This window comes from Rhinatrema bivittatum, chromosome 12 (assembly GCF_901001135.1).
Source record: "Rhinatrema bivittatum chromosome 12, aRhiBiv1.1, whole genome shotgun sequence".
Lineage (NCBI taxonomy): Eukaryota > Metazoa > Chordata > Amphibia > Gymnophiona > Rhinatrematidae > Rhinatrema > Rhinatrema bivittatum.
The window spans coordinates 27,951,488-27,975,986 of NC_042626.1; the positions used below are offsets into that span (position 1 = coordinate 27,951,488).

Consider the following 24,499-nt stretch of genomic DNA (forward strand, 5'->3'; position numbering starts at 1 on the left):
TATAAAACGTTAAATAAATAAATTAAATTAATGAGCTCAACCTCTGCGAATGGGAGCGAGGGGCCAGAGGATAGTACTTCCTCTGGTGGCTAGAAAGACTTCTCTGACCCTGCCTCATGGACACTGTGGCTGAGGACCGTGGATCTGAAGTGCTGGCAGAGAGCTGTTGGAGCCACAGTGTCCCTCACCTTATCTCTGAAGAGATTCTCTCCTGTGCATGGCAGGTCAGCGAGTCTTTCCCTATACCTCCGGTCAGAGATCTGAGGCCCGCAGCCATGCCATTCTGCGGGTGCCAACTCCCACTGCAAAGACTCTCGCTGCTGTCTCAAAAACATCGTAGGTTGAATGAACCTCGTGTTTTCCACACTCCAGGCACTGACACACCAGCGATGAGGGTCTCTTGCTGCTGTTGAGGCAGTTGCTCAGCCACCTCTTGGCTTCCAGAGGTTACGATAGTATTGGCTCAAGTAGAGTTGGTAAGAGGCAATACGGACAATAAGCATGGCCCCTTGGAACACTTTCCTCCCGAGAGCATCCATTGTTCTATGATCCTTGCTCGGGGGAACAGAGACATGGGTCCGAGAGCGCTAGGCCTTCTTGAGAGAGGATTCAATCACTACCGATTGGTGTGACAGCTGATGCTTCTCAAATCCGGTAGCCTGTTGGATGAGGTAAACCCTATCCGCCTACCTGTTAATGGGAGGTACTGTGAGGGGGTGCTCCCAGATCCTCAGCAGCAACTCCCTAAAGATCTTTGTGCACCAGGACCACCACAATCTCTTTAGGGGCCTCCACGAACTGGAGGATTTCCAGCATCTTATGTCTGGCATTCTCCTCCGTCATAAACCGAAAAAGGATGGCCTCCGCCATCACCCGTACAAAATCTGTGAAGGTCATGTCTTCTGGAGGAGACCTCCTTCACTCATCTGGGAGAGGCTGTCCCGAAGGGAGACCCTCCGAGTCCTCCGCAGCGTCATCATAGGGAGCCTCATCCTCACTATAGTCTACAGGGGATAAGGCCTTGGGTGCTCAGCCTTCGTCCAGAGGCATGGGCATCGGTAGCATCGGGCCCAGCCTTGGCAAAGCTGGAGGGCTGCAGGCTTTTGTGTCTCTGCCAGCCTCAACAGAGCTTCCTCCTCCTCGGAACCAGCAATGAGCACTTATTGGTTGGTGGAAGCATTGGTGCCCCACCGGCATCAATGGCCTTCCAGGAACCAATACCAACTGGGTTAGTAACACACCGGTAAGCACGTTGAGCCGTTCCAGCAGTGGTTCCAGCAGGATGAGTGCCCGCAACGGCACCATCAGTGCCGCCAGTTCAATGCGCTGCAATGCCCGCTGGACTGCTAGTTGGATCCTGTGCTCCAGATCCTCATCAAAAGTTGCCAATGCCAAAACCGATTGGGAGGCAGGAGGGGTGGCCAAATCTTCCTCGGAGCCCTGAGGTAGATCGGCAACTGGCACCAGGACCGATGGAGACCGTCACAGACCCTCAGCATCAATGGAGGATGGGCATTCCTCGCTGCGGGGTGGTTTCGGGGGCATCATGGCAAGAGCTGGCATCAAGCATTAAGGGTGACCAGTGCCAATGCTTCCTTGGTTTCCCTCAGTGCTCGACCCAGTCTTTCCCCAGTGCCGAGGTCAATGATGACAAACCTGACATCCTCGACTTGGAAGAGACCGATGGCAGCCAGTCCCTGGCGCCCCTATCCGCTGATGGCATTGACGGAACCGATGGCCCTGCCGATGCCTCGGTGTCCATCGGTGCAGCTCCCAGCTCCATCGGTGCTGATGCTGCCGACGCCAATGTCGATGCCTCGGACTTCCTCGACCCGAAGATCTTCTCTATCTTGTCAAGCCAAGCACGACATCCATTGGGGGTCATCTGGGCATATATGTGGCAACCCCGGATGTCAAGCAGTGCCCCCAAGGCAGAGAGGACACACCTCGTGAGGGTCCGTGATTGATATGGTCCTCAGACACTGGAGGCACTGATGGAAACCGGACGAGGTCATGATGAATGAACGAAAAAGGGAAAACGGAAGAATGTAATGGTGGGCAGTCTAGCGGGCACTGAGGCACCACTGCCATTGGGGGGGGGGGGGGGGGGGGGGGGGGGGGGGTGGAGAGAACAGAAGCAAAAGAAACTTACTGAATCAGCATAAAACTTGACTGGGGAAACTAAAGGGAACTGAGAGGGACCTGCAATAGATGAATTTACGCAAAAAAACTCCGAACAGGACGGTGAAAAGTTTTCAAGGCAATTTCAAGAGAAAAGACACACGCTCACTCTCCCACGAGGTGAAAGATCTACGGGAAAAAAAAAAAAAAGAGAGACTGAACATGGACCCCGCGTGGATGCATGGATTAGGGCATGCTAGGTATGCTCAAAGTTCCAGAAACTTTCACATAAGTTTTCATGCTGGATTCCATCCAATGAAGTCACCCATGTATGAGGACTACCATCCTGCTTGTCTAAGGAGAACCCACTATCCTTAGCTTGGAGGAGATCGATGATGGTCGATCTCTGGCACTCCTATCCGCCAAAGGCATTGAAAGAACCAACAGTCCCGCCAATGTCAATGGCTCAGTGTCCATCGGTGTGAATCCTTGGTCTTTTGGTGCTGATGCCGATGGCTCAGACTTCTTCGACCCAAAGAGCTGCTCCATCTTGTCGAATCGAAGACATCGTCCCTTCAGGGTCATCTGGGCACATAAACAGCAACCCTAGACATCATATGATGCCCCCAGGCAGAGGACACATATCTCATACAGATCTGTGATGGGCCTGGTCCTCAGGCACCAGGGGCATCGCCGAAAACTGGAGTGGTCATGTCAGACGAAACATAAGAGGCATGAACCAACAACAATGGCAGCGGAGTGTCGATGGCTGGTGGGCACAAATGCACTGCTGCCACGGGAATCAACCACGAAAGGAAACTTACCTGAATCATTGAAAATCCTAAGACACTATAGGAGGCTACACAGAGGGACCCAGCGATGGAACAAGGAAAAACCTGCGAAAAACGCGAGATAAGCAAAGTTTTCAAACAAGGCCAAATAAACCACCAAAGTGAGCTCATGCACACCGTGAGGTTTACAGCTCCGCGAAAAAAGAGAGACTGGAGAGGGACACCACGTGGACGCATGATATAGGGCATGCTGGCCATGCTCATTGTGCCTAGTCAAAGCTCTAGAAACTCTGACATAAGTTTTCTGCATCGGGGCTCCATCTGATGATGTCACCCATGTATAAAGACTACCATCCTGCTTGTCCTTGGAGAAGAAGCCCCTTTTTCAACAGGGGGAGAGATGGAAAGCTTTGATCATGTTCAGTTTATCTCACTGCACATGCTCAGCTGTGGGTGGTGGTTAAACGACTCAGTCAGGGCTATAACACAAGTACCAAATTTAATACCTACACTCCATAAACACCACCTCTGGGTGTGAGAGGATCTGCTTTAGTCTGGCAGCAGAATACACATTAACCACTGCACCAGCATCTACTACACTGATTTGAGCCCTACCACAGGCTGGATAAAGATAATGGTGTATAACACCATGGATCAAGTTATATCTCCATGCGCAATTTCTATCTCACACCTAAACATTTTTCCATTTCCTTCTAGTCACAAACAATGACAAAACACCAAGGTGCCTGTCAAATCAAAACTGACAACTAATGAAATAGAAAAACAGAACAGCCAACAAAAATCAAATTCAAACAATTTTGTTTCAGCCACCTCTCCTCCTTGCATCGACAGTGGAGACAGCAAAAACATAGAAAGAGCTCAAAATTCCTATCTGTTCAATGAAGTGGACAAAAAGAAGAGTGAGGTGGTTTGTGCATGCTCAGAAAAACTTATTCCTCTTTCTGGGCTCCAAGACAACATTTTTTCGCAATGACACCATTCAATGACGTCTCCTAGTTCTTTGGCTGCTTTGTTCCTGCTTTCCATGGAGAATGTAAATGCTTCAGAACCCATAAGCAAGTTTGCAGAGTCAGAAGTAAAAAGGGCTGGGTTTCATTACCATAGACCTTTAGCAGGATGGATGCGTCTTGTTGTCCAGCCTTATTCTCAGCAGTGCATGAATATTCAGCTTCGTCGTTCTTCTCAACTCTGTAGATTGTCATTCTAGACCCATCCTCACTGAAGCTATATTTTTCATCATCCCCTTCAATGTCGTCTCCATCTCTGCACAGAAAAAAAAAAAGCACACAAATGTGTTTACATGGTAAGCTGTGAAACCAGGATCCCCATCTCAGTTCTCACCAAAGTCAAGTACTGTCTGTCAACACGTAGCTTAACCTATTTCTGGGTTCCTTAACCAATCTTAATCCTGTTGCTATGTGCTCAAACAAAAAGGATAAAAAATTATCTGTTCTTTAGCTTGTGGCTAGTTATCGCTGGTGTTGGGCTGGTGATATTAACTGAACACTAAGCTGCTAGCACAGCATTTATTTATTGATTTATATTCCATCTTTCAGGTAATTCAAAGCAGTAGCCATACTGTTAAAGCACAAGTGAAAGGCAGATCATTACACAAAGTTGGGTTAATGGAAGGGAAAGGAAAGGAAAATTGGTTCTTACCTGCTAATTTTCATTCCTGAAGTACCACTGAGCAGTCCAGACAAGTGAGTTTATGCATCCCTACCAGCAGATGGAGGCAAAGAACAAAACTTTGAGGCACCGCTACATAACCGAGAGTGCCACCTGCAGTCCCTCAGTATTGACCTGTACCCAAGCCAAGATGACTACCTTAACAAACCCCAATAAAACTTGGGCAAACAGAGACAAAGTTGGAGCCTCCTGCAAACAAGGCCCCCTTGATTTAACAAAACCTATACCAACTATGTACAGTTTTCATCACTCTGATCAAATCAAATGCCAACTCAATCAGCTTAGCCATATCCAGAAGCGAGGAAGTCTTTTGTCAGAAAGGGACGGATCTCTGGACTGATCCGTGGTACTTTGGGAACCAATTTTCCTTTCCTGTTCGCCCCCGGATCAGTCCAGAGAGTGGAATGTACCCAAGCCCCTCTATTCTGGGCGGGAATCTGAAAGACCTGCGCGCAATACACTCTCCCTAAACATCGCTTCCTCAGGAGCGCACACATCTAAGCAATAATGTTTGGTGAAAGTGTGAAGAGAAGACCACGTCACAGCACGACAGATCTCCTGCAGAGAAAGCAGTTGACACTCCGCCCACAAGGTTGCCTGGCCCTAGTGGAACGCGCTCGCAACCTCTCCGATATGGGTCGGCCCTTGCAGATGGTAAGCCAAAGCTATCATCTCTTTTAACCAGCCTTATTTCCCTTCTTTGCTCCACTGAACAGAACAAACAGATGATCCGATCTCAGAAAGGGATTTGTGACCTTGAGATATCACAAAAGGATATGACGCACATCCAATAGCCATCGAAGAATCGGCTGCCAAGTTCGAAAAAGTCAAAAGCTCGACCACCTGTTAAGATGAAACGAGGACACTACCTTCGGCAAAAAGGCAAGAACCGTGTGTAACGAGACCCCCATCGTCCGAAAAACAGAGGAAAGGGTCCCTACACTTCAATGCTTGCGGCTCAGAAATTCACCTAGCTGATCAGATGGCCACCAGGAAAACAATCTTCAAGGTTAAAACCTTCAGCAACGCCCTCAAAAGGCTCAAAAGGGGGCCCACACAGCACCCAAAGAACGAAATTCAAATTCCATGCCAGACAGATCTTCTGCATCAGAGGACACAGATGCTTTGTCCCTCTCAGGAAATGAGCCACATCTGGATGAGACACCAGTGGTCTTCCCTGAATCCTGCCACGCAGGGATCACAAAGCTGCTCTACCTGGAACCAAAGAGAATTGTACGCTAACCCCTTAAATAACCCGCACTACAGAAAATCCAAGATCTGCGGGCAATACTCTCCACACCCGGACATAAGCCATCGAAGGCCTCCTTGGCTGAAGCAAAGTTGCAAAACAGTGGCTCCAAATATCCCTTCAAACGGAGAAGAAGCCACTCAAAAGTCAAGGCACTAGACAGAAGTGAAGCTCCTGGTCTGAAAATACGGATCCCTGGCGAAGTAACCCTGAGAGATGAGCCAAACGGGTCCTTCCACCACCAGACGCAGAAGGTCCACAAACCATGGCCGACGCAGCCACTCGGGTGCCACCAGAATCACTCTGCCTGGATGAACTTCAATGCGCAGCAGCACGTGTCTTACAAGTGGCCACGGAGGAAATACATACAGCAAGAGGTGTGTCGGCCACAGTTGAACCAGAGCACTGATGCCCTCCGATCCGACCTCCCATCTGCGACTGAAAAGGCGATCCATTTTCACATTTACCAGGGTCACCATGAAGTCTATCACTGGTTTGCCCCACCTTGCTTGCAGCAAGGCAAAGGCTTCTGCCAACAACTCCCACTCCCCTGGATCCAGATGCTGTCTGCTGAGGAAGTCCGCTTGCACATTGTCCACTCTGGCCACATGAAAAGCAGCTAGTCTCTCCAGATGTTTATCCACCCACACAAGCAGCTCTTGCACTTCCAGCACCACTAGATGACTTCTTGTACTGCCCTGATGATTGATTTATGCTACTGTCGTCGCACTGTCCGAGAATACTAGCACCAACTTCCCCCGAATGAGTGGAAGAAATGCCAAAAAGGCCATGCACACTGTCCTGGTTTCCAGTCAATTGATCGATGAAGCTGCCTCCTCTGGCGACTACTGACCATAGGCCAATTTCCCTAGACAAATTGCCCCCTATCCAAAGAGGCTGGCATCCACAGTTACCAGTACCCAGTTGGGTATTTCCAGATCCATTCCCTTCTGCAGATTGTGCCATGACAGCCACCACGAGATACTGGTCCTGACCATGGTAAAGGAAGCTGAAATTCCTCAGACAGTGGATTCCAACGGGATAACAGAGCCCCCTGCATGTGAGCAAAAGCCCATGGTACTAAATCCAATGTAGAAACCATGGACTCCAGGACCGCAAGTAATCCCAGACCTTGGGCACCGCCATGCTCCGCAACTGAAGCTTGAGGACTCTCTCCGAAGTCAGGAACACCTTTCCTCAGTCGGGTATTGAAGCAAGCGCCCAGATACTCCAAGGACTGAGTCAGCTTCAGATGACTATTTGCAAGGTTTGTCACCCAGCCCAATGCCCCCAGAAGCTGGAGTACCTGCTGGACTGAATGACCATCCTCTACCTCCGACTGCTCGAATCAGCCAATTGGCCAGGATTGGGTGTACCAGGGCGCCCTCCTTCCTGAGAGCCACTGCCACTACTACCATCACCTTTGTGAATGTGCACGGTGCCATCACCAATCCAAAGGGAAGAGTTCGAAACTGGAAATGCTCTCCCAGAACCATGAACCTCAGAAACCACTGATGTTCGAGTCAAATAGGGATATGAAAGTAGGCCTCTGACAGATTCAGGGACGCTAGAAACTCCCCTTTACGCACCACTACTATCACTGTGCTCAGTATCTCCATCCGAAACCGCAGCACCAGGAAGACAGCATCCAACGTCTGCAGATCGAGAATGGACCGAAAGGTCCCTTCCTTCTTTGGCACCCCAAAGTACACTGAATACCTGCCCAGCCCCTCTCCTGAGAGGGGCACTGGAACAATGGTGCGTAGCAGCTATAAGCACTGGAGCGTGTCCCGCACCACCTCCTGTTTGCTCTAGGAGATTACAAAGCAGCCGAGAAAATTCTATGGCATAACCGTCTCTTATCACCTCTAGGACCCACCAGTCCGATGTTATTCTGGTCCACTCCTCATAAAAAAGAGAGCCTCCCTCCGATAGCCTCCTGAGAGGAGTGGACCCTCACATCTTTATTGTCCAACCTTACTCCTGGTCCCCCCCTTGGGACCCACCGTCCCTTGGGGATCTGTGCTGATTCCAAAAGGGCTGTTATCTGCCCGAATTCTGTTTCTGCGATGCTTGCACAGGGGCTCTGCCTGCTCGAAATCTCCTAGCCTCTCGAAAATGGGCTCGCAGTGAAAAGGACTTTTTATGACCCTTCCTGTCTTTAGGCAACTTATTGCCTTTCGACTCTCCCAACTGCTTCACAAGCTTCTCCAAATCCTCCTCGAAAAGGAGCTTCTCCCTGAAAGGGAGGTTTTGACAGCTGGGCCTTAGACCACACATCCGCCGACCAATTTCACAGCCACATGAGCCTTCACGCCGCTACTGCTGAGACTATGCTCCTGGCAGAAGTCTGAACCATGGTGTACAAAGCATTGGCCACATAGGCCACTCCTGCCTCTAAACAGGCAGCGTGCACTGCCTTAGATGCCATTCCTGATTGCTTGCCATGCACCTTCTGCACCCAGGACAAGCAAGCTCTCTGCATCAGACTTCTGCCCAAAGGGCCAAAGCTGAGACTTCAAAAAGCCGCTTGAGCAGAATCTCCAGCTTCTTATCCTGGAGATCCTTGAGAGCCACCGCTCCCATCACCGGGATGGTAGTATTCTTAATAACCACTGAAACGGCTGCATTCACCTTGGAAATTCTCCATAACTCCAAAGTTTGTTCCGGCAAGGGATATAATTTACCCATAGATATTGCAACCTTCAGGCCCACCTCAGGAGATTCCCACTCCCAATCCACCAACTTCTTCACCTGCTTCGGTAACGGAAAAGTGGTAGGGGGTCCCCACAATCCCTCCAGGAACGGATACACTCCTAGCTTGTCCGAGTCTTCGTGGATCTCTTTAATGCCGAGCTCCTCCAGCACCTGGGGAACCAATGGATCCAGTTCGTCTCTCCGAAATAGCCAAACCACATGCAGGTCATCTCCTTCCACGACCAGAATCGCCTCAGAGTCCCGAGCATCCAGATCCTGCCTGGAATCCCCCAAGACCTCCAATGGATCTTGGTCCAGGGTCTGTCTCGATCTCCCAGGGCACTAGCAATGTCCTTGTCCGGTGCCACTGGACCCCTTGAAGCTGCTCAGGATCATACAGGCTATCCGACGAAGCACCCTCCTCTGGAGTTCGCCCGAGACCCAGCATCCGCTGGATCCCACCTGACTCCACAGGGACTCTAGCCCTCTTGGCTGTCCAGGAATTCCTAGGCAAAGGCCTCTTTGCCCCTAATTCCTTCCTGGCTAAATAAGCCTTATGAAGGAGAAGCACAAAACCTGTGGAAAAAGCCTCTGGGTCTGAGGAGGAAGAGTCTTGATAGACTCCCTCCCAAGCCCCACCCTGTCTCCTGCCACAAGCAGGCTTCTTTCCCAGAGGAAAAAGCCTGGGAGGGGGAATCCTGAGGCTCAGAAATGGCAGGCTGCATTTCTGCATGTGCTGCCAAAATGGCCGCCGGCTTCTCTGACACCCCCCCCCCCCCACACACACACAAAGAGTCTCAGGAGCCAACCCAGCTGCCTGCACTTTCTCAGCGCTCCCCAGGGGTCCCGCCGAGGTCCTGGTTCCCTCCCCCCCGATGCAATAAACATAGCAGCAGCGGTCGCACTGATCGCTGTCCCAGTGCTGAAATACAGCACTAACCCAACCTCGATAAAGGCAGGCAATTTGGCCCGCTCCCTCCTGCCTGCCTCCCAGCAGAAAAAAAACAAAAACTTAGCTGCTCCTCAGCCCTGCACACCAAGGCTGCTGCAGCCTCCTCCCGGCCTCACTGCTCCTTCTTTTTCTTTAAAGAAACAGGGCCAAAAAGAAAAAAGGAGGAAAGACCTACTGCTTCTGGTGGCTACCTGCTGAGGAATCAGGCACACTGAGGGAGCCAAGGGTCCAGAGGGAGAGAGGGAACCAAGGCTCCCTAGCTATCTACTCTCCTGCCAAAAAACAGCCAAGTCCTGACAGGGATTGCCAACTCCCTACTTGCCTTGCTCTACCCGAGGGATAGCCCACCAAAGAACCTAACACCTCGGGAGCTGAATCCTCTTCTTTTCCTACCATCTGCTAGAGACAGAGAAATACTGAGGGACTGCAGGTGGCACTCTCGGTTAGGTAACAGTGCCTCAAAGTTTTGTTCTCTGCCTCCATCTGCTGGTAGGGATGCATAAACCCACTCGTCTGGACTGATCCAGAGTACGAACAGGAAGGCAGGAGATAAAGAGGATGAGTTTGAATGACACAGGAAGAACTTGTGAAACTGGAAAATTGGGCATCAAAATGGCAGATGAAATTTAATGTGGATAAGTGCAAGGTGATGCATATTTATTTATTTATTTATTTTTAGCTTTTATATACCGGAAGTTCCTGTATACAATACATATCACTCCGGTTCACATTTAACTGAGTTAACTATCGCCGGGGAGGCGATTTACAAGGAACATGTTGAAAAAATGAACGGGTAATCTATAATAAGGTACAATCTATTATAAAACAACTGGGATCAACTTAGAGAACAACTGGGAAATATAAAACTGAAGCAATATAGACACTACATTATAGATATAGGGAAAAATAACCCATGCTACAGTTACACAATGTTAGGTTCCATATTAAGTACTACTATCCAAGAAAGAGATCTAGGCTCATAGTGGATAACACATTGAAATCGTCGGTTCAGTGTGCTGTGGCAGTCAAAAAAGCAAACAGAATGTTGGGAATTATTAGAAAGGGAATGGTGAATAAAACGGAAAATGTCATAATGCCTCTGTATCGCTCCATGGTGAGACCGCAACTTGAATACTGTGTACAATTCTGGTCGCCGAATCTCAAATAAGATATAATTGCGATGGAGAAGATACAGAGAAGGGCTACCAAAATGATAAGGGGAAATGGAACAGCTCCCCTATGAGAAAAGACTAAAGAGGTTAGGACTTTTCAGCTTGGAGAAGAGACGGCTAAGGGAGGATATGATAGAGGTGTTTAAAATCATGAGAGGTCTAGAACGGGTAGATGTGAATCGGTCATTTACTCTTTCGGATAATAGAAAGACTAGGGGGCACTCCATGAAGTTAGCATGTGGCACATTTAAAACTAATCAGAGAAAGTTCTTTTTCACTCAACGCACAATTAAACTCTGGAATTTGTTGCCAGAGGATGTGGTTAGTTCAGTAAGTGTAGCTGTGTTTAAAAAAGGATTGGATAAGTTCATGGAGGAGAAGTCCATTACCCGCTATTAATTAAGTTGACTTAGAAAATAGCCACTGCTATTACTAGCAACGGTAACATGGAATAGACTTAGCTTTTGGGTACTTGCCAGGTTCATGGCCTGGATTGGCCACTGTTGGAAACGGGATGCTGGGCTTGATGGACCCTTGGTCTGACCCAGTATGGCATGTTCTTATGTTCTTATGATCCCATACAAAAACCGCTTCCTCTGGCCCTGTGATACTAAGAAGAAGGTCTGGTTCTTGTGGGCTCCTTTCATTACAAATTCTCCAACAGTGATCTGAACACAGACAATGTGAACAGCAAAATGCATCATTATGCAGATGGGGGAGAAGAGCAACTATGGGTGCAGGGAAGCTTATGGAAGTTATCACCTGTGCTTTCATGTCCCATGATGCAGCAGAATGTTAGATATGGTCACAAATAACTGCTGCTTGGTCCCTGCTTCTGCAGAACTCTTCTGATACTTAACAACTGCAGATCACACACCGTCTCGGAAGAGGGGGAGAATACACCTCAAAAAATAAGTACTGCCAAACTGGGTCAGACCAAAGGTCTAGAGCTCAGAGTCTTATCTCAGACAAGAACAAGCAGTGTTTGCTCAGCGGAAGCATACATGATACAAGGCATACAAGAATGGCCCATTCCTGTCACGTCTGTCCAGTTTCTCTATCAGTTATGGTTTTGGGATGCATTTAACCCAGCATAATATCACTGAGCTCAAAGTTTCTCAGCTCCTATCTGCCCACAGCATAAGACTTAACCAAATCTCTTAACCATATGGGCCCAATACCTCCATAAAAGCCAGGCACATTTTTTCTATGGTTCTTAAATCATAACTCCCAGTTCTAAACAAAAATGTGGGACAGACAACCTGCTTTGGTTAACAGAAACAGGCAACAGCCCCAAAAAGATTTAGAATGCTGCCCCTTCTGTGCACCAAGGGTGAAGGGTGAAGAGTAGTGATAAAAGGGAAAGTCCATTCTCATTATTTAAGGACTGTGTGCGTTTAGTGCTATAAGCACTAAATGTACACTGTCTGACTCACTTTGTCCAGCTGATCTCTGGCACGGGGAAGCCAATGGCAACACATGATAGCACTACAGACTCTCCAAGGCCAGCCGTGGTGTTCACTGTGCTCTGTTTGGCCCGGATAGTTGGAGGAACTGAAACGAGAGAATTGGGAGGAAAATGGATTAAAGCTTCAGGAATGAAAGAAGTGCCTAAAAAACATGGACAATATGATTTTTTTCCTCATGCTCAGAATTGATGCACAGTGCACTAGTAAAAGTACATGAAAAGTCCATATTTTACTTTATGAATACTCCATAATTTCAGAGAGCAGGTCAAGGTTTCAGATAAAATTAATTTAAACATACAGGCACTCAAATGATTGTATGAAAGCCGACGATAAAGACAATCAGTAATGGGGACCACACAGACACCAAAAGGGTCTCAGAACTGAAAACACTACTCCTCCAGTTTATGCCCTCCCTCTAATCCAGTCTTGTGAAGATAGCTACACAAAGATTCAGGCAATACAGTGGAAGCAGGGATGCTGCTTTGCTTTTACTGCCCGTGCACTATACTTACCATTTACAATCACCTGAATGTCCTTGAAATCAACCTCTCCCCGTGCCAAGATGCGGCCCTCACACCTGTAAGTGCCCTGGTCTGTTTTCTTGATCCCCTTGATCTGCAGATAGTTGTTGGCCAGGACGACAAATCGGACTATGAGGAAAATAAAAGGATAGGAGATCGCATGCTGATTAAAAAAAAGGTAAACAAGAGGTGTGTGGAAAAAGTATTTAAGGTGTTATTTAGTTTATGTGAAGAATTTTGCATGTGATAGAAATTAGTGGAGCAAAGATAATCACTAATATTGCAGGTGTAATTGCTTGACATAAGGCCTATAAGTTCAGAGAATAAATTCTCCATTTTTCTTAGCTTGCTTGTAACGAGAAACAAGTCAGGAGATCAGATATATTATATGAGGCTAATCAGGGAAAACATGACAGTAGCAACTTAGACACACCCAACTGTTGCTGATATGATTAGACAGACAGTTGAGGCCTCAGCAGATGACAAGAACTAATGGGAACAGCCCAGAGAAGAAACCAGGACAAAGGTCAGAATAATTAACAAAAAGACCAACTTCAAACAAACTGTAATCAGAGAAAGCAGAGTTGCTTACCTGTAACAGGTGTTCTCCAAGGACAGCAGGATGTTAGTCCTCACAACTGGGTGACATCATCGGATGGAGCCTGGCATGGAAAACTTTTGACTGGCACACTGAGCATGCCGCTAACCACGCCTCCATGCAAGGTCCACTCTGTGGGGAGGCGGGTAAGTTCTGGGAGGACTAACATCCTACTGTTCTTGGAGAACACCTATTACACGTAAGCAACTCTGCTTTCTCCAAGGACAAGCAGGATGGGATTCCTCACAACAGGGTGATAAAGTAGTTTCAGGCCTCTCCGAACATGAGCAGCAAAGAACAGGTGCCAACGTGCAAAACAACTGTAGCTGCAGCAACTAGAGGAGCAGGCCGGCCCCCAAGAAGGGGAACATGAAGGTTGGGTTTTTATGGCTGGAAGAGATGCCCGAGGATGGATTGCCCAAAACTAGAGTCCTGCCAACAGTCCTTGTCTAGGCAGCAATGAGAGGCAAAAGATTGGAGGAAACTCCAGGTTGGCTCTCTGCAGATTTCGTGGATGGGAACCGGCCGCAAGCGCGCCACTGAGACCGACATGGCCAGACAGAGTGAGCCTTGACATGGCCATCAAGTTGCAGACCCGCCTGCGTATAGCAGAAGGTAATGCATTCGGCTAGCCAATGGGACAGTGTCTGTTTGAAGACAGTGATGCCTAATCTGTTCTTGTCAAAAGAAACAAAAAATGGAGTGGAGGTGCGATGGGGCACCGTCCATTCCAGGTAAAAGGCGAGTGCCCTCTTACAGTCCAAGGTGTGGAGAGCAAGTGCACTGCGATGAACGTGAGGCCTTGGGAAAGGGATGGCAGTATGATGAACTGGTTGAGATGGAATTCTGAAACCACTTTGGGTTGTAACTTGGGGAGTGTACGCCGGACTACCTTGTCATGACAGAACTTCGTGTAAGGCGGGTATGATACCAGCGCCTGCAGCTCACCTACCCTGCGAGCCGATGTGACCACCACCAAGAAAAGCACCTTCTAGGAAAGGTACTTCAGGTCACAAGACAGCAATGGTTCAAACGGGGGTTTCATGAGTTGTGAGAGAACCATGTTAAGATCCCAGGAAACTGCTGGGGGACGAGTGGGACGCTTCAATTGAAGTAGACCCTTCATGAACTGGCCCACGAGTGAATGGCAGGAAATTGCAGAACCATCCGCACCCCGATGGTATGCCCCTATGGCACTGAGGTGCACCCTCACTGCCGTGGTCTGCAGACTGGAGTCAGAGAGAGATAACAGGTAGTCCAAAAGTGCAGAGGGGGAGCAAGTGAAGGGATCTAAGCTGCGACCCTTGCACCAGGAGGAGAATCGTTTCCACTTCAGATTGTAGGATTTTCTGGTACAAGGTTTCATGGACTCCAGAACACGGGATACTTTCTTCGAGAGGCCGAGTGCCTCTACCATCACCTGGTCAACATCCAAGCTGTGAGGGTCTGCAAGATGGGGTGGAGCGTGCCCTGGGGTCCTAGGTGATGAGGTCCAGTGCCACTCGCAGAAGGATTGGGGGATGACCCGCTAAGCTCCCGAAAGGTTGGATACCACACCTGACAGGGCCAGGAGGGAATGATCAGGATCATGGAGCCTTGTTCCTGTTGCAACTTCTGGAGCGTCTTGGAGATGAGGGGAAGGGGCTGGTAAGTGTACAGCAAGCCTGTCCCCTAGTGGATCAAGAATGCATTTGCTATCGATCCTTTGCCCCTCCTGCCGAGGGAGCAAAATCGGGAGAGTCCACAGGGATATCCCTGACGTTCAGTCGTACCCTCAGCGAACGATGGCAAGAACCCACTGGTCTTACATAATGCTGGGCCAGAGGTCTGCAAATAGATGTAGCCAGCCCCCAACCAGGGGGCCAAGGGTACAGCAATCTGGCACATGCTCCCTCGCCTGTAGTCAAAACCCCATAGTGGGGCTTTTCTGGGGGACAGGTTGAGGCCTGGGGATCTGCTATTGATGTGAGTGACCCCGAGAGCTGCCACGTGACATGCGTGCCCGAGAGGCAGAAGGGTAGTACTTTCTCTGGTGGTAAAAGGACTTCCTGGAGCTCTGTCATGAGGATTTCCTGATTGAGGACGGCAGATCTGAGGTACCCGCTGAGAGGTGTTGTAGGGTCTCATGGTGGTCTTTTAACTGGACCACCGATTCCCTAACTTTATGTCCAAAGAGATTCTCCCCTGTGCAGGGTAAATCCGCCAGCTTCTCCTGGACCTCTGGTCGAAGGTCTGAGGCATGAAGCCAGGCCATTCCGTGGGCACCAGTGCCTGTTGCAGCCACCTTTGCCGCTGTTTCAAAAACTTCATAGATGGATTGCACCTCGTGTTTGCCCACCTCCAGGCCTTGCTGCACTAGCAACATGAAAGCTGCCGGGGCAGGAGCAGCGACAATTAATGGACCTGTTTCCACAGGTTCTGGTGGTACTGGGTCATATACAGTTGGTGGGACACAATACGGGCGATGAGCATAGTGCCCTGAAAGATCTTCCTACCTAGGGCATCTAAGGTCATGTGCTCCCGTCCTGGCAGGGCAGAGACGTGGGTGCAAGAGTGCTTGGCCTTCTTGAGGGCAGACTCCACCACCACAGACTGGTGCAGAAGGTGGCGCCTCTCAAAGCCCAATGCTTGTTGCACCAGGTAAATGACATCCGCCTTCTAACTGACAGGAGGAATGGACACAGGGTGCTCCCAGATCTTAAGAAGTTCCTTGAAGATCTCATGGCTGGAACAGCCACTATCTCCTTTGGGGCATCAACAAACTGGAGGACCTCCAGCATTTTGTGAAGAGTGTCCTCATCAGTGAGGAGCTAGAATGGGATGGCCTCAGCCATAGCCAGACGAAGCCCGCAAAGGAAAGCTCCTCCGAGAGAGATCAATGCCTTTCATCTGGCGGAGATGGCTCGGAAAGAAGGTCGTATGAGGAAGACTCAAATGTGTCATATTCCCAGGGATCATAAGGGGGTGCCTCCTGACTAAGGTCCCTCGGAGGACCAGCATGGTGGGTCCCTGCCCAAGCCCCTTAGTTTTGGCATCAAGGCACAGTGGGTATCGACAGCCCAGAGGGCATCGACGACATCAAGATCCCCAATGGTCCAGGAACGGGATTGAGGAACTCTGGCCACGGCACTAAGGGCCCTGAGGCACCGTCGGCCGCACAGATTCTTCCTCTTCAGAGACTGGGGAATAAGAGCTGGGATCCAGATAGGGATAACCAGACTACACCCAGGTCTCTAGGAGGACGGCAGCTCCTGATACATAACACTGTCCAAACACTGAGCTGAGACGAGGCAACACAACAGTGAGTACAGAGAGAGTACACCTTCTGAAGGTAAACCCCCCACACCAACCCCAATAATACTAATGTCAGGTTTACCAGCCTAATCACACCTCCTCCCAAAAATACATAAAATATTTGAGGCCCATTGAGCCAATAACCACCACTACTCCCTGTGGTTTCTTAAAATAACCCTTCCTGGGCTCCCTCCTCATATCTCCTCCTCTTCCCCCACATCACATGGCAGCTCCCAAATCCCTCCAGGATCATGATACACTCGTATCACTTCTGGCGGCTTCTAGCATTGCTTTGACAGCAATGCTGGAAGTGTAAACTACCAACCAGAGTTGCAATAAAAGCAATGCAGGAAGTTGCTGGAAGATGTATGAGTGTATCATGATTACCACAGCCCAGAGGGTTTTAAGGGATGCTAGGAGAATTAGGATTGAGGTAGTGAATAGAGGACCCAGGAAAAAAGTTCACTTTGGGTGGGGGGGGGGGGGCAGTTTGGCCAGCAGGACCATTAGATTGTTTTTTGTTATGGGTTCATCAACACTTAACTGCTATATTCTTTCAATATAGCCAGTTAATGTTAAAGATACCCAGGTACACAAAGTCAAATAACTTTGAAACCTAACAGGCGATATTCAAACATAGCCACTTAGACTGCAAAGTTACATCGCTATGTATAGCCAGATAACATTATGAGGTTATCCAGCAGGACTTTTATCCTGCTGAATATCCCTAATAACTTACAGCTCAATACAGTAAAGTGCGGCCGCGGTTACCCTGCTCCTAACCGGCTTTCTACTCACTTTTCGGCCGCGTTAGTCCAACTCGCGATACACTATCCCCTTTAATCCATCCTTACCGCCTCTTTAAATCACCGGGTAACCCCTTCCACCCGCGGCATGTATATTAGATGTAAACCATCGAATTAGCTATCCCCTCCCATACAGTAACGCGCGCCCCGACTATCGCTATTTTACCCTGCCGTTTTGCCGCGCGTTTAACCTGCTCATTTACCGCCTACCCTTACCCCTGCATTAGAGGCAGGGGTAAGGGTAGACAGCAAATTTTCCCCCATAAAGAAACCTAAAAACATAAAATCCCCTCCTCCCGAAGCAACTCGACATGTTATCAACTTACTTTTTGTTGCTTTCAGCCCCTTCAACCTTCTCTGCCGTGCTCCGGAGGGGGCAGCCAGCGGCGAAAGCAGCTTGCAGCGGCGCAGCCCCCCCGCGCAGGTCCCGGTCTTCCTGTGCTTTCATTGGCATGACGCCCAAATTGACGGGCCTCATGCCAATGAAAGCACAGGGACGGGTGGGCGTGACGGCAGTCGGCAGCGAAAGCGGCGTCCCCCCCCGGTCCCGGTTCTCCTGGCTCTCGATGACAGCGGGCTGCCTCCAGCGCTCACGTCACCAGTGGCCAAGAAATTAAAAGAAGAGCGCGGGTGCAGCCAAGGGAAAAAAAAAAAAAAGACGTCACGCCCGCCCGTCCCTGTGCTTTCATTGGCATGAGCGCCCCTCAATTTGGGCGCTCAAGCCAATGAAAGCACAGGGACGGGCGGGCATGACGTCTTTTTTTCCCAAACCCGTGGCTGTCAGCAGGTTCGACAACCAATGCCGGTAAAATTAAGTGTCGGCTGTCAGACCCGTTGACAGCCGCCGCTTCCACCAATAAGAAGGCGCTAGGGATGCGCTAGTATCCCTAGCACCTCCTTATTAGCGTGGGCTCTAATTTAAATAAAGAATCACACGCCCAGGAGAGGTGGCTGGGCGCTTGTCGGGAGAGTCAGCTCTCGCCTCGGAGTGCCGGCTCTTCCGTGGACTTTACTGAATGGGCCCGACAGCTGGGGAGGTAGTTGTGGAAGGACTACGAACCGCTCTGCCATTCACAGCTTGGTTATTGTGACAGGGGTGGGGAGGACTGCTGAAAGGGGCCCCCTCTTCTCTTACCATCTGTCTTCAGGACAATGTCTTTCCCGTTGTGCTGCCACATGATGGAGGCGGGGTGGGTGCTCACCACATCACACACTATCACAGCGTCATCTCCTTCTCTGAACTCCTGAGGGGTGGGAGCTTTCTTAAAGGTCAACTTCTCTAAAACAAAACATATAAATATATAAACAAGAAATTGCATGCAGAACTAATTGGACTTACTTTCTGAAAAGCACATGCAACCACTGTTTAAGCTGATCAAAAGAAAAAAATACTCTGATCAGGATCCCCTTGGAAAGTATGCAGGTAAATCTTTTCCCTGCCCCACCTCTGTTCCCCTGAATGCCTACATACTATGCATGTAAAAGTACGTATGAAATCTTACATGCAAAATCGTGTTTCACATGTACTTACATGCATGCATCCCAAATTGATTTCCAAGGGTTTCTGCATGGAAATCCTTTTGAAAATTACCCATCAATGCAATCTAAGCAACTGATTTTTACAACGTGACTTTTAGAACAGAAAGTCACCTGAATACGACATTTCATATTAAAAAATACCAATAATAATTTACCTCTTCTCTGCCTAACATCCAAAAGGTGCTCTCTTTATTTCATTTGTATTTTTGGTCACTGATGCTGATTTAATACCAAGAAAAGTAAAATGAAATAAACGCTTGTTTAAAATATATAAATGAGCAAAAGCTGGTGAGCTGCAGCTGAAGCGTGACTTGGTGAGTTTGAGCCACCTTCAGTCAGGGATCAGTGGACCCAATCCTTATTGTTCTACCTCCAGGGCACATCCTTTAGGACGGTGCTTAAATGTCCTCAGCTATAAAAGAGTGAAACATAGGGAGCACCTATAATGTGCAGGGAAAGGAAGGTCCCTGGGCTTTTATTTTTAACAGATAATGGTTCTTTAAAGGGGACTAGGACAGCAGGGGATGCATCCTTACGGAAAATCTTCAAGTTGACAGTGGCTTCAGATGTGTCATCTGCCTCACTGGTGGCCACGCATTTGTAAGTGCCTGCGTCATCAATCTTGGAGTTGTAGATGGTCAAAGTGGAAGAGGCGGCATCATTCTGCACCACTGAGATCTGCTGGTTCATCAGCAACTGCTCTCCACTGGGAGCAAACCATCGGATGTGTTTGGCATCGCCAGTCACTGAGAAATTAAGCAGAAATGAAGAAAGGTTTGAGAGGCCTATAATTTAGTTTATTTAATTTAACATTTATATTCTGCTGCTTCCATGCACACAGAAATTGGAACCCAAAGTCAAACTTTGGGGGTGAACAGGTCTCTTGCCAGGTCAAGCTAAAGCCCATTTAAATATTTTTATTTTCTCTTTCTTTCTCTCTATATATAGATAGATATAGATATACACACACACACACACACACACACGATGTTCAGATTACACTAAGATAAAAAGTGCTGATGTATGCCTTGGTCATCACATGCATCAGTGTCTAAGGATGGGAAGTAACCTACTATAGAAGAGATGGGAAAAATGCAACCCCTACTAAAAGACCTCATCACATCATTAAACTTTGAGGGGGGACACTTCCTTGATCACACTCTCTCAGACATCCAGGTGGATATCCCTCCCTGGACCATCACTGCTCTCACTAGACATAGCCCCCAACATGGCCTTTTGGCCAAAAGGTTTGCCCACCTCCATGCTATAATCACCTCCCTTTATAGCAGCAGAGAGCAGTGAGTAGAGGAAAGGGGAATCAATCAAGCAGCAATTAAAAAAAAAAAATAAGGCACCATCAACTTATAACCAATATGTGTGGTCATCTCATGCAAACATACAAGTGCATTAAGCGCCCAAGGAAAACAGAGAACTTCTACTATGTCCTTTTCTTGCTCTCTTATCTGCCTGATGGCTCTCCTGACCATACATCACCTGATAATGTTTGCAAGTGGTATCACTTGCATGCTCAAGTATTTCTCCAGCTGGTAAAGAAAGTCAGAAAAGAACTATACTTCATTCACCTTGACATAAGAAGAATTTGGATTCTCCCGCACTGATTTCACCCTGGTCTGGAACAATGTTCACTATTAGAGAGGCTGCAAGAGAAAGAAACAAAAAGCCACTTTAAAAAAAACATCAAAAAACAAAGGATACATCCTAGATCAAGTTGCACAGAAAGATGAAATCATCCCCCCCCCCCACGCTTGCAGCAATGCCTGAGTTTGCAGAACTCTCTACAAATGGGTGTGTTTAGATGAATGTGACTGATTCCTATGCTAAGAAGTCTCATGCATGGTGGGTGATGGAGGCATCAAAGACTGCAGTAAAATTATCAAATTTCCAGCAAAATGCCTATGATTTCCTACCTGTGGGTGCTGCAAAGCTAAAAACAGGGGCATTTTTGCATTCAACTGTCAAAATCCACAAATAACCACAAGCAGCTGAACCTTGCAAATCCCTGCCTTAGTGCCTTGCAAGGCACTGCCCATTCACCACACTCCAGCCCTATACATGAGAGGCACGCTATACAAACACTTGGCACATCTTTTGCCTATGAAGCAAACAGGACCCAAACAGGTTGTTTAAATCTCATTTTCTTTGACAGAGAGGAACATGGAGTAGGGCCATAGGCAAGGTATAAAAATAAATGCACAGCAATGTTCCTGTGAAAATTTAGGAGCTTGCAATCCACAGTTTCATTTGATTGGCACATATTAAAAGCCCTATGGAGTAATAAATAAAGATCATCATGAGTGGAGCTTGCTAATTAAACTTCAGAAACAAATTCTGGATTTGGCATAATCCTATCCAGCCCCCATGTTAGCTGTCATCTGCTGAAACAAGCAGGAGAACAACAGAAGAACAGGTGCACGTATTACACACATCTACTTTATCGTAGACAGCTTATTAACATAGTACACTGGTAAGAAAAGGATCATATTATATCCAGCATAAGCAGCACTTAACGGCCTGTAGCATGCTGCAAATAAAATTCATTGACAAAGCCATTAGTGTAAATGACACCCAGCGGGCATATAATATTGCATCTGTTGATGATTTTACAGTAGGATACAGCATAGTATTTTATTTGCCTTTTCCTGAGCACTTTTGTTCCAGTCCACAATGACGACACTTCCGTAGCCTGGACCTCAGTGTGTCTGTGTACATTTGGCATCTCTCATTAAGCCAATTCCAGAGATGGGGTTGTAAAATGCAGAACAAAGCTCCCCTGCTCCTATCAGATCTACAAATTATCTGTTTCATTTCCCACATACACTTTTTTTTTTTTTTTTTTTAAGTAGATGAATAGGTGAGGGGGTTGATGACAGGTAGAGGATCTAAGTATTCTAAGACCGGCAGGAGTCACAAGCTGTCCTCCTCTTCTTTGCCCAGTTCCTTTGAGGTCAATATTATTGTATAGATAAATTTACCTGGTATCTTTATTCAGCAGTACTTATCTGGTTAAAAGTGCCACTGAATACCTGCGTTAAAGTTAAACTTGACAAAGTGGGTCTGGGTAACTCAAGGACTACTATTTTGGCTGACCAGAGTTACCTAGGTAATTCTGGCCAGCCAGCACAAAGCATCAGCACTGACTAGCTGAATTTAAACCAAGCCCAAGAACACCACCAGCACCATCTCGTTTTAGCCAGCTAAAGTTTGTGCAGGAAACCATTTTCCCAGATTAAGTGAGCCAGAGGAGATGGGGAAGATAGAAAACTGAAACAGCATGATTTGTCTAACTCCCACAGTTAGCCAAACAAAACTTTTGAATATGGACCTTTCTTTTATTAAATGCATTATCCCATTGATTCAGAATTCCCTGTTTTATAAGGGGTAGGTTATTGAACCTCTGAGCTCCTGCTTCCTCCCACCTCCAGTGCCCCTTGCATTTTTTTAAAATAATGCTTAACCTACATCCTTCATGAGTCCAAAATTACAAATCCTTGCCTATTGTTCTCAGAAGGGAAATCTAGTCTTCAACTTCTTTCCCTTTTACTTCTCCTGACATTGGAGAGACACATTTGTGCGGGCTTGCCAAAATGCTTCTGTGAGGCAAGGCCTATTCTAAGGGCAGAGTCATGAAAATATGCTGAAGCACTACGACAGTAGCCAATGATTTTGAAATGAAAGGACCAAGCCCTCTGTGTGTGCAACACAGAGAAGCAATGCAAACATATACATACAGAGACTCATCCAGAGATAGCTATATACACCCTATACACTGGAAGAATGAGATAACATAGAAACATAGAAATGACGGCAGAAGAAGACCAAATGGCCCATCCAGTCTGCCCAGCAAGCTTCCCTCATTTCTTCTCTCATACTTATCTGTTTCTCTTAGCTCTTGGTTCTAATTCCCTTCCACCCCCACCATTAATGTAGAGAGCGGTGATGGAGCTGCATCCAAGTGAAATATCTAGCTTGAGTAGTTAGAGGTAGTAGGGGTAGTAACCGCCGCAATAAGCAAGCTACACCCATGCTTATTTGTTTTTACCCAGATTATGTTATACAGCCCTTATTGGTTGTTTATCTTCTCCCCTGCCGTTGAAGCAGGGAGCTATGCTGGATATGCGTGAGGTATCAGTTTTTTTCTTCTCCCCTGCCGTTGAAGCAGAGAGCTATGCTGGATATGCATTGAAAGTGAAGTATCAGGCACATTTGGTTTGGGGTAGTAACCGCCGTAACAAGCCAGCTACTCCCCGCTTTGTGAGTGTGAATCCTTTTTTCTTCTCCCCTGCCGTTTAAGCAGAGAGCTCTGCTGGATGTGTGAAGTAACAGTTTTTCTTTTCCCCTGCTGTTGAAGCAGAGAACTATGCTGGATATGCATTGAAGTGAAGTATAAGAATGGAGTGATCAAGCTAGTTGAAAGGCATCAGGAATAGAGGAAGGTGGAGGTAGTAATTTGGATATTTGGTTTGGGGTAGTAACCGCCGTAACAAGCCAGCTACTCCCGTCTTTGTGAGTGCAAATCCTTTTTTCCACATTTCCTCTTGCTGTTGAAGCTTAGAGTGATGTTGGAGTCACAGTAACCATGTGTATGTTTATTGAATAAGGGTATTGTCTCCAGGCAGTAGCCATCATTCTGGCAAGTCACCCACTCTTCATTGGCGGCCTCTTGACTTTATGGATCCACAGTGTTTATCCCACGCCCCTTTGAAGTCCTTCACAGTTCTGGTCTTCACCACTTCCTCCGGAAGGGCATTCCAGGCATCCACCACCCTCTCCGTGAAGAAATACTTCCTGACATTGGTTCTGAATCTTCCTCCCTGGAGCTTCAAATCGTGACCCCTGGTTCTGCTGATTTTTTTCTTATGGTAAAGGTTTGTCGTTGCCTTTGGATCATTAAAACCTTTCAAGTATCTGAAAGTCTTTCACATGTTAAGAAAGTATCTGAAAGTCTTTCACATGATAAGAAAGCAGACCATTGGGAATTCATATCTGACTATGGCCTCCCTTGGGCTAAAAGTAATTTCCTTGAAACCAAAGAATTGTAAAACAGGTTGGTGTGGTTACAGGTTTCCAGTTAAAGCTATACCAGGTTTTCTGGCCTAATTTCATCTGTCTAGTGGGCAAAATTCTGCATCAATTGAACAAAATCATTAAGGCTATACACTTCAGGATCCTAATTCACCAAATATTTTCTCCTGAACAGAACAAAAGAAAATCTACTTTTTAAACAGGGCTGCAGGAATGTGGGGGGAATGAGATAACAATAATTCATCAAAGTTGTAACTGAAAGGCATAAAGGAAAGGAAGAGTGCTAGCAATTTAGCAACATGTGAAAGTGATCAAATGGGCTCAACCCCTGGAGAAAGAAGCAAAAAAATTAAAAGGTAGCCCAAACAAACTTGGAACATGCTCAGGCTTACGCATGACCTTGATGTAGCGCGTTGAGCATTCTGCACTTGCCAAACCTGTCAACATCTGGAAATGATTAAGGAAGAGGTTAGGAAGCTGGAGATGCCTTCTGTTCCCGTCTGAAATAAAATGCCTCGAAGTATAAAAACCTTGGAA

At 47.5% G+C, this 24,499-nt stretch overlaps 1 protein-coding gene across 10 annotated transcripts in view; it reads right to left on the bottom strand.

Moving 5' to 3' along the window:
* The window catches only part of NCAM1 (neural cell adhesion molecule 1), a 522,274-nt gene that overhangs the window by 257,466 nt on the left and 240,309 nt on the right, over positions 1 to 24,499 (bottom strand). For all 10 annotated transcript variants that reach the window (XM_029572163.1, XM_029572160.1, XM_029572161.1 and 7 more), the window contains exons 2-7: positions 20,503 to 20,577; positions 19,456 to 19,665; positions 18,516 to 18,659; positions 12,674 to 12,811; positions 12,129 to 12,246; positions 4,033 to 4,196 (exon numbers count right to left, since the gene is read on the bottom strand). In XM_029572163.1, the coding sequence (XP_029428023.1) occupies positions 4,033 to 4,196; positions 12,129 to 12,246; positions 12,674 to 12,811; positions 18,516 to 18,659; positions 19,456 to 19,665; positions 20,503 to 20,577 (849 nt within the window). The remainder of the gene's footprint in view (positions 1 to 4,032; positions 4,197 to 12,128; positions 12,247 to 12,673; positions 12,812 to 18,515; positions 18,660 to 19,455; positions 19,666 to 20,502; positions 20,578 to 24,499) is intronic.